At 43.6% G+C, this 14,619-nt stretch overlaps 1 protein-coding gene across 2 annotated transcripts; it reads right to left on the bottom strand.

Moving 5' to 3' along the window:
* Positions 1–1,257: 1,257 nt before the first annotated feature.
* Positions 1,258–6,862, bottom strand: UBE2T (ubiquitin conjugating enzyme E2 T). Of its 2 annotated transcripts, none has more exons than XM_072648195.1 (7): positions 6,759–6,862; positions 5,052–5,199; positions 4,344–4,413; positions 3,526–3,631; positions 3,342–3,440; positions 3,151–3,234; positions 1,258–1,615 (listed from the first exon to the last, which is right to left on the bottom strand). In XM_072648195.1, exons 2-7 carry the CDS (start codon positions 5,158–5,160, stop codon positions 1,493–1,495), a joined length of 591 nt encoding a protein of 196 aa, XP_072504296.1. In that variant the 5' UTR covers positions 5,161–5,199; positions 6,759–6,862; the 3' UTR covers positions 1,258–1,492. The 2 variants fall into 2 exon arrangements, with proteins under 2 accessions (XP_072504296.1, XP_072504295.1); XM_072648194.1 differs by having other exon boundaries at positions 6,087–6,802.
* Between the last annotated feature and the right edge of the window lie 7,757 nt (positions 6,863–14,619).

The raw sequence follows: 14,619 nt of genomic DNA, 5'->3' as shown, positions 1-14,619 counted from the left end.
CTTAGCTATTCTGATAAACGCAATGATCTAAGACAATTGGGAAGAATTCATGATGAAAAATGCTAACCCCAGAAAGAGAAATGACAAAGTCTGAGTGCAGATTGAAGCATATTTTTTCATTTTTTTTTGCAATATGGTTAACATGTAGATGTTTTGCATGATTTCACATGTATAATTGATAGCACATTGCTTGCCTTGATGAAAGGGGGAGAATTTGGAACTCAAATTTTTTTTAAGTGAATGCTAAAAATAACGTATTAAATGTTTTAAAAATTGGTTTTTCTCTAGCATCCCTTTCAAGTGTCCAAAACAAAGCCCCTGAATAAACTGTTACCTATATCTATATATTTATACTCAAGTTCAGAGGTATCAAGGCTACATACTAGCCTGCAGGACTCCCTTACCAACCAGATGAAAATGTAATTGGAAAACACTTTAAAAAATAAATAAAAGTACAATAGAACATAATGTTAATGTGGTTTTTTAAAGAAAATATGCACCAGCAGGGATTCTCATTATTGTATTCCATAATATTGCTCTAGTCAAAAGTAGTCCAAAACAATGAATCAATTAAGTTATTTAGACGGTGAAAAAAAATTCACAGTCCATTCAGCAAGTTCTGCAACATATACCTTAAGTTGATTCTATGATAGTCTTATAGGACCACAGCATAACTGTTCTGAAGTATTTTCCTTTGTATTTTGCATTGATAACTTTTCTTGTTCAGTCGTTTCCAGTTGTGTATGATTTACCATGATGCCATTTGGGATTTTCTTGGCACAGATAGTGGAATGGTTTGTCATTTCTTTCTCCAGTTCATTTTAGAGATGAAGAAACTGAGGCCAACAGGGGTAAGTGACTTGCCTAGAGTCATACAACTAGCAAGTGTCTGAGGCCAGATTTGAACTCAGGAAGATGAGTCTTCCTGACCCCAGGCCCAGCGCTCTATGCATCATGGCACCACCTAGTGGAACTTATTACTAGCTATGCAAAAATCACTGGGAGGCTGAAAGGCAAATAAGCAAGAAAATGTTCTAGTATCACAATTCCCACATTATGCTGGATTCCTGAAAACCTAGTGACAAATGAACTGTTTGGAACAGCAATCCTATACCTATGTCACGGTTTCCTTTCTGATGGTGGAAAGAGGATAAAATAGGAAGTAATGGCAACAATGCTAACTAATTTAACATTCTGATTGTATATTGTCTTCTACCAGCTCACTCCCAAATACACACAACAAGGTAAACACAGGCCCAATGTTAAATGATTATTTATTTTTCAGGTTAAAAGGTTTCAAAATACATATGTACGAAATAAATACAACAAATTACATTCAGAGAATTAGTCTACTGTAGTATATATAAATATACAAGGCCTGTTTTATAAGGGAAAAACCATTCCACCCTCATCAAAGACCAAGAAAAACATTTACACAGACGAGGCACAATCAGAAGCATTGACAGAAGTGGGACGGATCATGATGGGCTCCCTATGCATCAGGACAAAGCCTCTTCTCCGCTCCCCCCAGCTTGCAGCCTTTTCTTTTCTGTGGTGCTTCTACAACTTTGGGGTTACTGGGTTCTGGCAGATTCTCCACATCCTCATTCATTGTCTTCAGCATGAGAAAAAGCACAGAAGGGGTAAAGAGAAGAACAAGGACTGACACTGGGGTAAACCAAGAGTGGAGTGGCATGACTTGGGCTATCTTCTTCCCTTTGCTTTCTGTTCCCCTTTAAGACCACTCAAATCCTACACAGATGAGCCTAACTGCAAAAGACCCCTTCACCACTAGGAGGTCCCTCCCCTTGCATTCCCTTCAACTTCTTCCCCAAAGGGAGTGAGACCCCATGGAGGCCCTCTGATGGTTCATATTACATGGATAAGATAGGAGCTACCATTTAAACAACATCCAGTGAGATGGAGATTACCAGGCTTAGCCATCTTCCCAGCCTCCATGACCTGAAGCCTCTGGGCTCCTGTCACCTGACCAACTAATGTCTTGGGAGGATTCCAGAGCTTTGTCATTAACCTTGGAGGTGAATTTGCCTTTAGGGGTTGTCTTACTCAATTATCCCCTGTGCTTAGCGCAGTGCTGGATCCAGGGAAAAGGCTCTTTTCATTCATTCACTCATTCCCTGAAACCCCTGTAATTAATAAACCCCTAGCAGCCCAAATGTCCTACTCTATGGAGTACTTCTCTCACAACAAGCTTGTAAAGTAGGTCTAGAAACAGAGGCCATCATGAACCTTTATTCTGAAGGGCCTTGTAGTTCAGCAATTTGAATTTTGATGTGGTGAAAGAACTTTGTAGCTAATAGAAACCAATGGGGTGAATTTAGGGACTGTGCCAGGGGTTCACTTCTCTCTTTCTTCATAAAAGGTCTCTTGGTTAAGTTCTCAGACAGATTATCCCCAAAGAAGTCATCTGTCAAACCCCAAACTGCTCCCCTCCTCCACTTCTACTCCACTGGAAGAAAAGACTCTTTACCCTACCCCCAACCCATCCTAAATAATGCATTGTAGTAAGCAGAGGCAGCCTGCCCTCTAGTGTTATCAAGGGAGTGTGGCTGGCAGGTACCAACCGGAAGAGGGAAGGACAAAGCCATGGTCTCAATAGTTCACAATTAGTTAAAAGACTGTTAGAGAAAATGTCATCTGGTCATTCTAGAAAGGGAACTGTGATGAGTACTCCATGAACAAACTTCCACTGATGAAGCCCAGTCCCCCTTTTTGGGAGGGGGCTCTTCCTTTTTACTGACTAACTAATCCTGCCCCCTTCCACTAAACACACATGCACATACCTGAGCTCTAAGGCATTCTGATTACATATTCCTCTTTCTCCAGCTATGGGACATAATAGATAAAGCACTGTGTTTGGAAGTAAGAAGATGTGGATTTGAATGCTGCTTCAGACATTTAATAGCTCTGTGACACTGGACAAGCCATTCTGTGCTCAGGAAGGATACACAATGGTAAGAGGATTGTAGTGCAAGATAAGAAGCCCTTTCTCTCTCTTACTTTGGGTGAGGGGCAAAATGAAGAAAATGGGAGAAAAGCCAAATATTTCAGCAGCACAAATTTGCACTTGTCAGCTGAGATAAATCCACCGTGGATAGAAACAGAGCAGGAGGCCATTCAGAGCATTACCTCTTGCCTCTGACGAGCATGCTTCTCGGTCCACTCTCTAGCGTTCTTGAGGAAGGTTGGTTTGTTGTACTTAAACTCTGAAGACTAGGAAAGAAGCAGAGAAGATGATGAAGGGGAGTGTCCTACCTCTGAAATCAGGTGCTGCAGCTTAGGGGTGAAGGGGGGATGCACCAGAGATGAGAGACACTTACTATGTCAGCCATGAGAGGGTCATCCGGGTTGGGCTCTGACATGAGCAGCTGGATGGAGGTCAATACTGTGGAAATGTTCAGGGACGGTCTCCAAGCACCCTGTATGAAGATGCGAAAGAAAGCACATTCCTATTACAAGGTGTCTGATACAAAAATAGGTGCTTCCTATAAACCCCTCACTTACTTTTGGTGGCAGTTTGAGGACATCCAGGCAGATCCTCCCTGCAGAGTCAATGTTAGGATGGTAGATGGGAGTCAAAAAGCGTATCTTTGGAGGTTCGAATGGGTACCTGTAAAAGCACAGGACAGTTACTTGCTGTTGCTGTGATCTATAGCATCATCCACAGTTCTCACATGTACACCATCCCCAAATGAGAGGACCACAGGGCCTTTGAGATCCCACAGTCCAACCCTCTGTACGTAATGTAATGCAACATTACAGATGTGTTGCATCCCAGAGAGATGGAGTGACTTTTGCCCAAATTAGCACAGGTAAAAGTGGATCTGTAGAAGGGTCAGCATTCAATTCTGGCCCATAGGAACTTCTGGAAAACACAGCCTTCCAAATGGAATCAACACACATCTTTGCTTCTTAGCCTACATTCTCACTAATGTTCTATCATGTGATGACTCTCCTCTTCTCAGGATGTTGGCCAGGGTTTGCAAGGTCTAGCTTGGTGAGATCTAGAATAACCATTTGAATATACAGAACTTCCCCTCCTCATCCTGAATGCTAGAACCACAACTATCATTGTTCATCTGACACAGCACTTAGAAGAGTTGTAAGGAGCCTTGGAGATGATCTGTTCAAATCTCATTTAACAGGGAAAGAAATGAGACCCAGAGAAATGATGACTTTCTGAAGCCACACAAAGAATTAGTAGCAGGGCAGAGGCTAGAATTCAATTCTTCTGGCTCCCACTCAAATGCTCTGCCACTGCACTCAGTTGTCTCCCAAAAGGGCTCCTTACCTGGCAGGTTTAGAATCAAATTTGCACTGACCTCTCAGGAATGGAGATTTCCAGCTTGAAAATACCCTTTTCATAGGGTGTGTTGGTCCCACCCAAAATCTCTTAAAAGGAAAAAAAAGGGTAAAGAGATGAGCTATATTGCATTAGTGCCACTCAACACCATAGTTCTAAAGTCTTAAGAGTAGAGGAACAAGGTCTAGGCCTACAACTCTCTTCCTCAGGTTTTAAAACCAGCCTCTTCTTCAAAGTCCTCTTGCCATCCAACATGGCCATGGTCTACCCACAAGTTCTTTTAGACAGGGTGTTAAAAAGGCTTATAGCATCATAGATTTAGAGATGAAAGGGACTTAAGGTCACTGTGATCATCCTCATTTTACAGATAGGGAAACTAAGGCACAGGGAGGAAAAGTGATCATATAGTTAGTAAGTGAATGAAAATTTGAGCAACCTTTTCCTGACTGCAGGTTCAATGACCTATCTGCTACACTAAGCAGCCTCTCAATTAATTTTTGCCACAGAGATGATGACCAAGTGTTTTTTCTAATTTCCTATCAACAAAGGGAAATGGGCAAAAGTTGCTCTTCTAAAACTGGGAAAAAAAGGAGGGACTATGTCATTCTTTTTATGAAAACAAACCCTTAGGCTAGACGGGGACTAAAATGCTTGGTCTTTCTCCCTAAATTTTAAGAGAAGAGACCAACTCCTGAAGTTGGCTCATATGTTGGGCAGGCATACTCACGAGCTCGGAGATCATCCACTTGGTTTTTGTGGGACCAGCAAGTTATGCCTGGGGGTGGCTCCATAGCTAAGAGGTGCAGCTCCCTCTTCAGGCGTGAGGCTCTCTGCATGGTCTTCTGAAAAAGCTGGAACACCTTACAACTGAAGCGCTAAAGGAAGGGAAAAAGAAAAGTCAAGAAAGAGTCAGCGATCATTCCTGCGGGGTCTTCAGCATGAGAACCCATGTACCAGATTCTCCAATCCAACAACTCTTTTCTCTTCCCGTTGTATGTAAGTTCTCCCACAAATCTCATCAGCTTCCAATGGTTCAAATATCATCTCGATGCAGATGACTTCCAATTTATTTATCAACTTCTAATCCTGCCAGGTATCTCCTTAAGGACATCCCAAATTCAATGAGTCCAAAAGGGAACTGTCTCCTCCTCCTCCCCTAAACCTGGCACTTGTCAACTTTCCTATTGTTATTGAGGGGACGATTATCCTACCCAAGTCTATAACCTCTGGGTCATCTTTGACACTCCTCTCCCTCACTGGCCACCTTTCATCAGTTGCCAGATCTAGCCAGCTCTCCCTGGACATTTTTCCTTTGTTTGCAAAGCTTCCCCCGAGCTTGAGGCCGGCCACACCTCCAGCCTGGACAGCCTTCTGATCTGCTTTTGGCTTCCAGCCTCTGCAGCCTCCACACAGCTGCCAAAACAAACCTCCTGAGGACGCCTGCCTCTACGTCACTCTAGTTCAAAAACCTTCATTTCAGTTCGGAGAGCAGTTACTAAGTCCTTACTATCTATTGGTCATTATGCAGGATGTTGGGGGTGCAAAGACAGCCCCCTTGGACTTTATGTTGTTACTGGAGGAAAACATGTATGCAGCTGAGCACATGCATACACATAATATACACAGGGGGGATACCAAGAGATGGGAAGATCCTACAGGAGCCATGCTCTGAAGGAAACGGGGGCTCTGCGAGGTGGCAGCGAGAGGAGAGGATGTGCAAGGGCAAGGAGGTGGGGACGGCTCGGCTCGGCGCGTCACGCACCAGGAGCGCAGGAGTTTGGCCGGAACGTGGGTGTGCGAGGGCTGAAAGACGCGGGAGGCGTCTGGAGTCTGAAGTCAGGCTGTGTCCACTGCCCGGAGCCGGAGCCGCCAGCGCCTCGGAGGCCCTTTGAATTAACCCCCGGGGAAAGGGCAGGCCGGCGGAAAACTGGAAAATCACCCTGAAGCTGCAAGCGCCGAGGGGAAGTACAGAGACTCCGGAGCGGGAGGACCGCAGCGGGTCTCAGCTCCCTGGAGAAAGCCCAGTTCGCAAACATGCAAAAAAAGGCGCCCGCGGCGGACGCGAGAGACACCCGAAGGACGCGAGCTCGCGCCGCCGCGAACGGCAAGGCCTCCCACGGAGAGCCGGATGCGCGTCGCTGATTGGTAGAAGCCACCGACCGACACCTTCCCCGGCCAATAGAGACTTTCCCGAGACAACTCAAAAGGCACGGTAAGACCTACGGCTATAACTTTGCCCTGGGCCCGCCCGCCCCCCGAGAGCCCAGAGTCCCCGGGAAAAAGGCAGAAGCCGCACTCCGGGTGGGCGAAAGAAGCGACGCCCCCGCCTGCCCCCCTCCTCCACAGTGGTCTCTTCCAGGGCTCATTCGCACGAGGCCCGGAGGAGTAGGAATGATCCATTCGTAGGGGTTCGGGAAAAATGGGTCTCTCTCACCTGAACTGCCCGTCCTAGGTACTCGAGCTCTTCTGGAAGGGGGCGGGGCTCTAAGAGGGCGCCAATTTGTAAAGCCAAGAGCGCCGCCCGGATTGGTCCTCCATGAGCCGCCCCGGGGAGGAGCACGGCTGGCTATTGGTCCGCGCCCCTGAGCACGCCCTCTGCGCAGGGCAGTGCGAAACAGCACGCGCGGGGGAGGGGTGTGGTGGAGGGGAGAAACTGAAGAAAGGGGCGGGGCTTTCCGCTAGAACGGCCCGGGTTACCTAGCGGGGTTGGGAGTGGTGAAGTCCGGTAGGCGGACTCCTAATGCTGGATCCAGGTGGGCGTGGTCTCAGATGTGTTTGCACGTGTGCACTAAGTGTGGCTGCAGAACAAAGTGAACGTGAGATCCTGTCACAAAGATGCAGATTGACCTCATTAAGACCCGATTTGATGGGGTTCTTAATTACTAGAATATGGCTAAGGATATAGGGGGGAGAGATAGAAGTGTGTTGGGGTAACAGTGTATATCAAGATGTGTTCATACAAATAAATCCAGGAATGGGAGAGAACAGTGGAGAGCATCTGGGTGAAAGGAAATGGAGGGAAGAATTAAAGTGATGGGATACACCAGCTTAGGGAGGAGCACTGAAAGAGTCCTGGACTTGGAATCTGGAAGATCTGAGTTCAAATCCTGTTTTTAGACACTTACTAGCTATGTGACTTTGGGCCAATCACTTAACACCCTTTGCCTCAGAAAATTAAAAAAAAAAAATCAGCCAAGGCTAATTAAATCAGGTTGAATAGGTTTAAATACTAGATCCTGTACTTGGGTTTAAAAGTGATAATGTCTCCAAGTACAAGGTGGGGAAAGTGCTTAGTTTCAGTTGGGCTCTTATGACAGCAAAGCAATCCATTTCTCCTTTCTAATCTCTTTGCTGCTTCCTACCAAGTCTGTTCCAAACATCTCTCCTCAAGCTTTGCATGCCATCCCCTTTCTCTTTCCTCTTAGCTGAAGAACTTATCTAAGAAAATAGAGGGCATTCTATTCTCAAAATCCTTTCACATCATCTCTAATTTTCTTTTCCTTCAATTCAGTCTCTGAATAAGAGGGGATTCTTTTCTTCTACAGGTCCAGCCCCTCTCCAGATACCCATGATTTACCTTACATCTCCAGCAATTTGACCCTACAATTACCAACCTCTTTCCCAATCTAATTGTCAGTATCTCCCTATCTACTAGCTCTTTCTCTGCTGTCAACAAGGACACACTAGTCTTCATTATTATTTTTTTTAAATCCTCACTTCACCTTACCACAATTTCAAGCTATGGCCCTATATTTTTCCTTATTTTTGCAATCAAACTCTTAGAAAAGGCTGCCTATACCCACTGAATCCACTTCTCATTCTCAGTTCTTTGTAATCTGACTTTTGGCCTCATAACTCCACAGAAACTTTTTTTATTCATATTTTTTGTTTTTAAATCACCCAATTTCCTTATATATCTTTCTCCTTGCCGCTCCTTGAGAGCTATGCCCTATAACAAAAAGAGAAAAGAAAAACAGCTTGGCAAAATGAACACATTGAAGAAATCTGACATCTTTTGTAAGGCTCCACACTTATAGTCCACCATCTCTGTCAAAAAGCAGTTTGGTCCTCTTCTGTGGGGCCAAACTTGTACATTATAATTTTACATAATTCAGTTTTTATTGTTGTTTTGTTTCCATTCAAATTGGATATATTGTTTTCCTGCTTGCTTTAACATTAGTTCATATGTTTCCCCATGTTTCTCTACATCTTATTCATTCTTTTTAAAAACCCAGTAATATTCCATCATATTCACAGACCCTAACCTGCTTAGCCTTTCCCCACTCAAATTCTTCCCCCATTTTCAGCTCTTTTCTACTACAAAAAGTGTTGCTATAAGTAACTTGGTGTATATGACTAGTGAAAAATCTGTTAATTGCTCATTCTAATGACCTTTTCTTAATCCTCATCCTTCTTGACTTCTCTGTAGCATCTGACACTCCTGACCAGCCTTTCTCCATCATGCTTTCTCCTTTCTGGTTGTTGGTGACATTGCTTTCTCTTTGATTCTTCTCCTACTTGTTCTACTACTCCTCAGTCCTCATTTTCTTTTTCTGGATCATTACCCCACTGAGTCTCTGTCCCAGTCTCTTTTCTATTCATTCTTTATACTCTTCCACTTGGTAACCTTGTTAGCTCCTGTCATTTAATTAGCAAATCACTGTAGATGACTATATTTATCCTACATAGATAAGATATATATATATCCTACATATATAAGATATATATATATATATATATTGACTATATAGATTTATATACCAGCCCTAATATTTCTCTGGAACTCTAATTCTGAAATTCCAGTGACCTATTGGATATTTCAAACTGAATGTCCAAGTAGACCTCTCCCACTCAACCAGTCCAAAAGGGAATTCCCCCAAACCTGATTCTCTTCTAATTTTTCCTATTTTTGTAGAGGGTACCACTATCCTTGTCATAATTCAGGTTTGCAATCTCAGTGTCTTCTTCAAATCTTTTCTTTCTCTCATCAGATATATCCAATCAATTGTCAAATCTTATCATTTCCACCTTCATAGCATCTCTCTCATCCATTTTTGTCTTTCTACCCACATCTCTACCATCCTAGTTCACACCCTTTTCACCACTTATATGGACTATTGCAATAGCCTACTAGTCTCCCTGACTCAGGTCTTACCCTTCTCCATTCTATCTTCCACAGGGCCACAAGGTCCCTCAGTGGATAGAGTGCCAAGCCTAGAGTCAGGAACATCAATCTTAGTGAGTTCAAATCTGGTCTCAGACACCTATTAGCTATGTGTCCCTGGGCTGTCACTTCACCCTGTTTGCCTCAGTTTCCTCATCTGTAAAATGAGCTGGAGAAGAAAATGGCAAACCACTCTACTAGTTCAGAAAGAGTTGGACACAACTGAAAATGAAGCCAAAATGAATTTCCTAAAGTGCAGGTATCACTACGCCACTCCCCCTACTCAGTAATCTCCAATGGCTTCCTAATGCCTTTAGAATCCAATATAAGCTTCTCTGTTTGGCTTTTAAAGCTCTTTTCTGCCCTTGTTTTATATTACTTCTCTTCCTGGACTCTTCAGCCCAGCCCACCTGGCCTTCTTGCTGCTACTTCTAAATGCCACTCAGTCTCCTGTTTATAATTCTTTAAATTGATTGCCCCTTGTGCCTGGAAGACAGCCCTTTCTCACTTCAACCTTTTAGAATCTCTTCTTTCCTTCAAAACTTTGCTCAGGAGCCACCTTTCCTGATTCCTCCCAAGCTACTGGTTCAAAAATTTGCTTTGTATTTAATTGTTCTACTTATGTACGTGTTGTCACTTGCCTAGAATGTAGGCTTTGTGAGGGCAGGCTCTGTTTCATTTTTTACTCTGTATGTGTAGTGCACATCATAGGCCCTTCAAAAATACTCACTCATTGATTGATGGTAGCTAGTCTTGAAAAGACCTGGCAATTTTAGTGAGTCAGCAGTGTGTCATGCCAGCCAAAAAGACTAATGTGATCTTGGGCAGGACTAGCAGTGGTGCAGAGGCCAGGACTCTTCTCTATCTTGTCAGGAAGAAAGGAAACAAGCATTTATTAAGCACCTACTATACACCAGGACCTGTGCAAAGTGCTTTACAATGAACTCATTTGATCCTCACAACCCTGTGAGATGGGTACTATTATTACCCCCACTTTACAGTTGAGGAAACTGAGGAAGTTAGCAGGTAAGTGGCTTGCCTAGAGTCACACAATTAGTAAATGTCTGAGGTAAGATCTGAACTCAGGACTTTCTGACTCCGGGCTTAATGTGATAGATGACTGTGTGCCACCAGCTGCTCCCATATCCACATGTTGCACCATGCCTGGAATATTGTTACATTCTGAGCACCCCAATGGTAAAGAGCCTCACAACCATGTCATAAGATAATCATGTTCAACCTAGAGAAAAGGAGATTTAAGAAAGGATCAGAGATTTCTTCTGCTTGGTCCTGGAGGACAGAGCTAGAAGCAGTGGAGTGCTTAGAGCCTGGTCAGACATTGAAGACCCCAAGGTCATCCACTTCATCCTTGGCCATTGCCAGTTGTCTTGACTTTTGTGTTGCCACTGGACTTGGATGACTCTGGAAGAGAGAGTGAGGCTGAAGACTTTGTACAACTCTGCCGCAATTAAATCCAATTCACAAGCAAGTGAAGACATCACTCTGTGATGTCATTTGTCTTCTTTGAAAACAAAGAACAAACAGAAACAACTAAGGGAGAGATAGGTTGGTTGCAGTCTGTGGTGTTAGAGGCATTTCTTGTCCCAAGTGTTCCTATCCCACACTGATGAAATAAGAGATCCTTTGTATATTTACGTGTAAGAAAAGCTCCCTAATGATTAGAGCACTGTCTTGGGAAAGCACTAGCAAATCTGAGGCAAATAGGCAAGACCGTTTCCCTCCACTTTACCCCCAATGACCACTTCTTGTGGATCTTATAAAAAGAATTCTTATTTATCTAGGAGTTGAATTAGATGGTTTCTGGCTTCTGGATTGGGTGGGTAGATGGATGGATGGATGGGTGCATGAGGGGATAGAGGGATGGATAGGTGGGTGGATGGTGGGGTAGGTGGATAGATAGATAGATAGATAGATAGATAGATAGATAGATAGATAGATAGATAGAGGATTTATTAAGAGCTTACTATGTTCCAGGCACTGGACCAAGGGCTGGGCATACAAATGCAAGCAAAGATAATCTCTTCTCTCAAGAAACTAACATTCTAACAGGAGAAGACAAAACATAAAGAGAAGATGGGAAATAGGGGTAGGATGGATAGGGAAGTGTTAAGCCTATTGGTGAGGAGAATGGGTTGAGCTGGGAGTGAAGTGAGCATGGCTATGATCCTCCATGGAAATGCCAGGCCTAGCCAGGGACTCACCAATTGGGAGAGCAGGCCCTAGTATCAGGGCACTAGACACTCCTCATTAACCATCTACAGAGCACAGAAACGGAACAAGTCTTCTTGGGATTGTTGCTACCCTTATACTAGTCATAGTAATAAAGAATTTTATGATTGCAAAATGCTTATATGGTTGATCATTTTTATACTCACAACCTTGGGTGGTAGATATCACAAGTATTTTTTCCGAGGATTTGTAAGTCTGTGTAGCTTCAAAGAACTGAATCAGGTCCACCAGGTGTCTTCCCCACTCTTTTCTCTTCCACTCCTTTTCCTTTCCAATGGAAGGCCAACTCCCCTATACTCACCTGAGAAATCCCATTGCATCTTCTCCAGCCACCAGCCTTCTCTGTCATCCCTGCTGTCTCACAAATCTTCATTTGCTTCCCTATCCTTACAAATATGCTAATGTCTCCCCTACCCTTAAGCCTTCCCTTGATCCTTCTAAGTCACTGGCTATTGTCCTATATTATTCCTTCCTTTGGGGACTAAACTACCAAAGAAACCTATTGACACCTCCACTTTTTAACTCTAAAAACCTGGCTTCTCATCATTCAACTGAAACCGCTCACTCCAAAGGTATCAGTGATCTCTTAATTTCCAAAACGAATGGATTTTTCTCCATCCTCATCCTTCTTGACCTTCCCACAGCTTTTAACATTGTCAATCACCATCTTAATATTTTCTTCTCTTGGGGTTTTGATGACACTGGTGTTAGTTCTGTCTGCAGGCACTATCTCCTACCTACGTCTTAGTCCTTTTTGCTTGATCCTTCTCAAGGCTGCTCTCTATGGATGCCTCCTCAAGGCTGTGTCCTGGCATCTTTTCTTCTCCTTCTGTACTACTTGATTTGGTGATTTCATCAGCTCCTGCAGATTCAATGATCATTTCTATACAGCTGTTTTTTAGATCTGTTTATCCAGCCCTAAACTCTTTCCTGACTTCTCATCTCACATCTCCAAACTATCTTTTGAACATCTCAAACTGTACCATAAACATCTTAAACTCATTATCTTTTCCCTCTCTTCTTTTCCTAACTTCTCTTATTGAGTGACTGATAAAGTTGCAGAGAAATAAATTTCATTTAAATATAAGGGAGAAAATTTTGCCAGTTCAAGCTGTCCAAAAATGCAACAGGTAAGCAGAACCCAGTCATTTTTCAGTCATTACTGACTCTTTGGGACCCCATTTGGAGTTTTCTTGGCAAAGATACTGGAGTTGTCTGTCATTTCCTTCTCCAGCTCATTTTATAGATGGGAAAACTGAGGCAAACAGGGTAAAGGGACTTGCCCAGGGTTACAGAGCTATTCGATGTCTAAGACCACATTTGAACTCATGAAGATAAGACATCCTGACTCCAGGCCTGGCACTTTACCCACAGAGCCACCTAGCAGTGCATTAGAGTGGGGTACCTTAGAAGCAGAGAGAATCTCTGTTGCCAAAAGTGTTCTGAAAGGAGTTAGAGGAGAATTGACCAGGGGTGCTTATTGCAGAGGGGATTTTGCATTAGGTGGAACTTGCAGGAAGGTCCTTTTTCTCTTTGAGGTTCTCTAGCCCTTATTTTCCTTATCTCTAAAATTATCAATTAGACTAAGGCCCTTTCCTGCTCTAAGGCTCTGTGATTCTTCTGATGCCTGAGCTGATTCGCCTGGGTCTTTTAGAGGCACTGCTGCTAGGGGAGAGAACTCCAAGGGACAGCTCAGGGTAGGATCAGTACTGAACCGAACAAAAAAGAAGTGGGTTAGCTTTTGGGAATTCAGTGGCTGTATTACCACCTTTTGGTGTCCGTTTCATCTGATCCAAATTCTTGTTGCTGTAATCTATTGGCCTCAGGTCACGTTCCCTCTTTATTTAAGGAGTTAGCATTTGACCCATAGTCACTTTCCAGTCTAACTCCTATCTTTGTACTTGAGGACCCTGGTATCCTGATTATGCCCTCAGACATTTCGGTTCATCAGCCTCAGAGCCTTGTGACTACAGCTCCCTTCAGCCTCAGCCTGCTGAGGGATGGTGGCAAGATCTCATCATTACTCATAGCTAGAATCCCCTCTGGTCCCTATATCTTTATCTCTCCTCTCTCCCTCTACCTGACTCTAAACCTGCTCGTTATCTAGTCCTTCCATCTTCCGTTCTCTCAGTTCATTGCTTCTATTCTGACTTCACTTTCATCTCTCCGTAGTCCTGATCCTATAACTGACCAGCTCAACCACACAGTCTTTCATCTTTGACTACCTTATCCCTTTGATCTCCTGGCAATCAAATCTTGACAGTCCTCAACATTGGCTCACCTCCACCACCTACCTCCTTTAGTCATATTTTTACACACCTGAACATTTCTGGAGGACATATTATTACCGTACTCTGTGGATCCACTAAAGATTCATGCTATTTAATCTCCACTGGACTGTCACTGTCACATAGCAAACCTTTTACTCTTCTTTGATTGACTCCATTCCATTTCCTTCTGCAACTTTTCCAAACTTTTTCTTCTCTCCCCAAAACCCCTGTGCCTTTTTCTTTATTTCCTCTTTATCTCAGTAGGTGTCTTTGGCGCCTACAATTCATCCACTTATATCCTTGTTCCATACTTCACAGTCCTTTTCCATCTTCACTCAACTCTTTTAGAGCGTCCTTCATGGCTCTGAGGAAGAGGTGACTTTTCTTCATGCCAAGGCCAACTTTCACTGTGCCATCCATCCCTTCCCCTCCCATCTCCAGGAGTTCACTCCATAAGAATTCCCTCTTTCATCTTCAGTCTTTCCCTATCTATGACTCCTTCCTCACTGCCTACAGTCTTGCTCAGGCCCTCTCTATCCTTATTAAACACCATCTTGATCTTGCCATCCCTTTGAGCAACCATCCTCTATCATCATTCTCCCTTTCATTGC

This window comes from Notamacropus eugenii, chromosome 2, assembly GCF_028372415.1.
Source record: "Notamacropus eugenii isolate mMacEug1 chromosome 2, mMacEug1.pri_v2, whole genome shotgun sequence".
Classification (NCBI taxonomy): Eukaryota; Metazoa; Chordata; class Mammalia; order Diprotodontia; family Macropodidae; genus Notamacropus; species Notamacropus eugenii.
The sequence above is the reverse complement of the archived record's forward strand: the minus strand, read 5'-3'. Positions and strand labels throughout refer to the sequence as shown.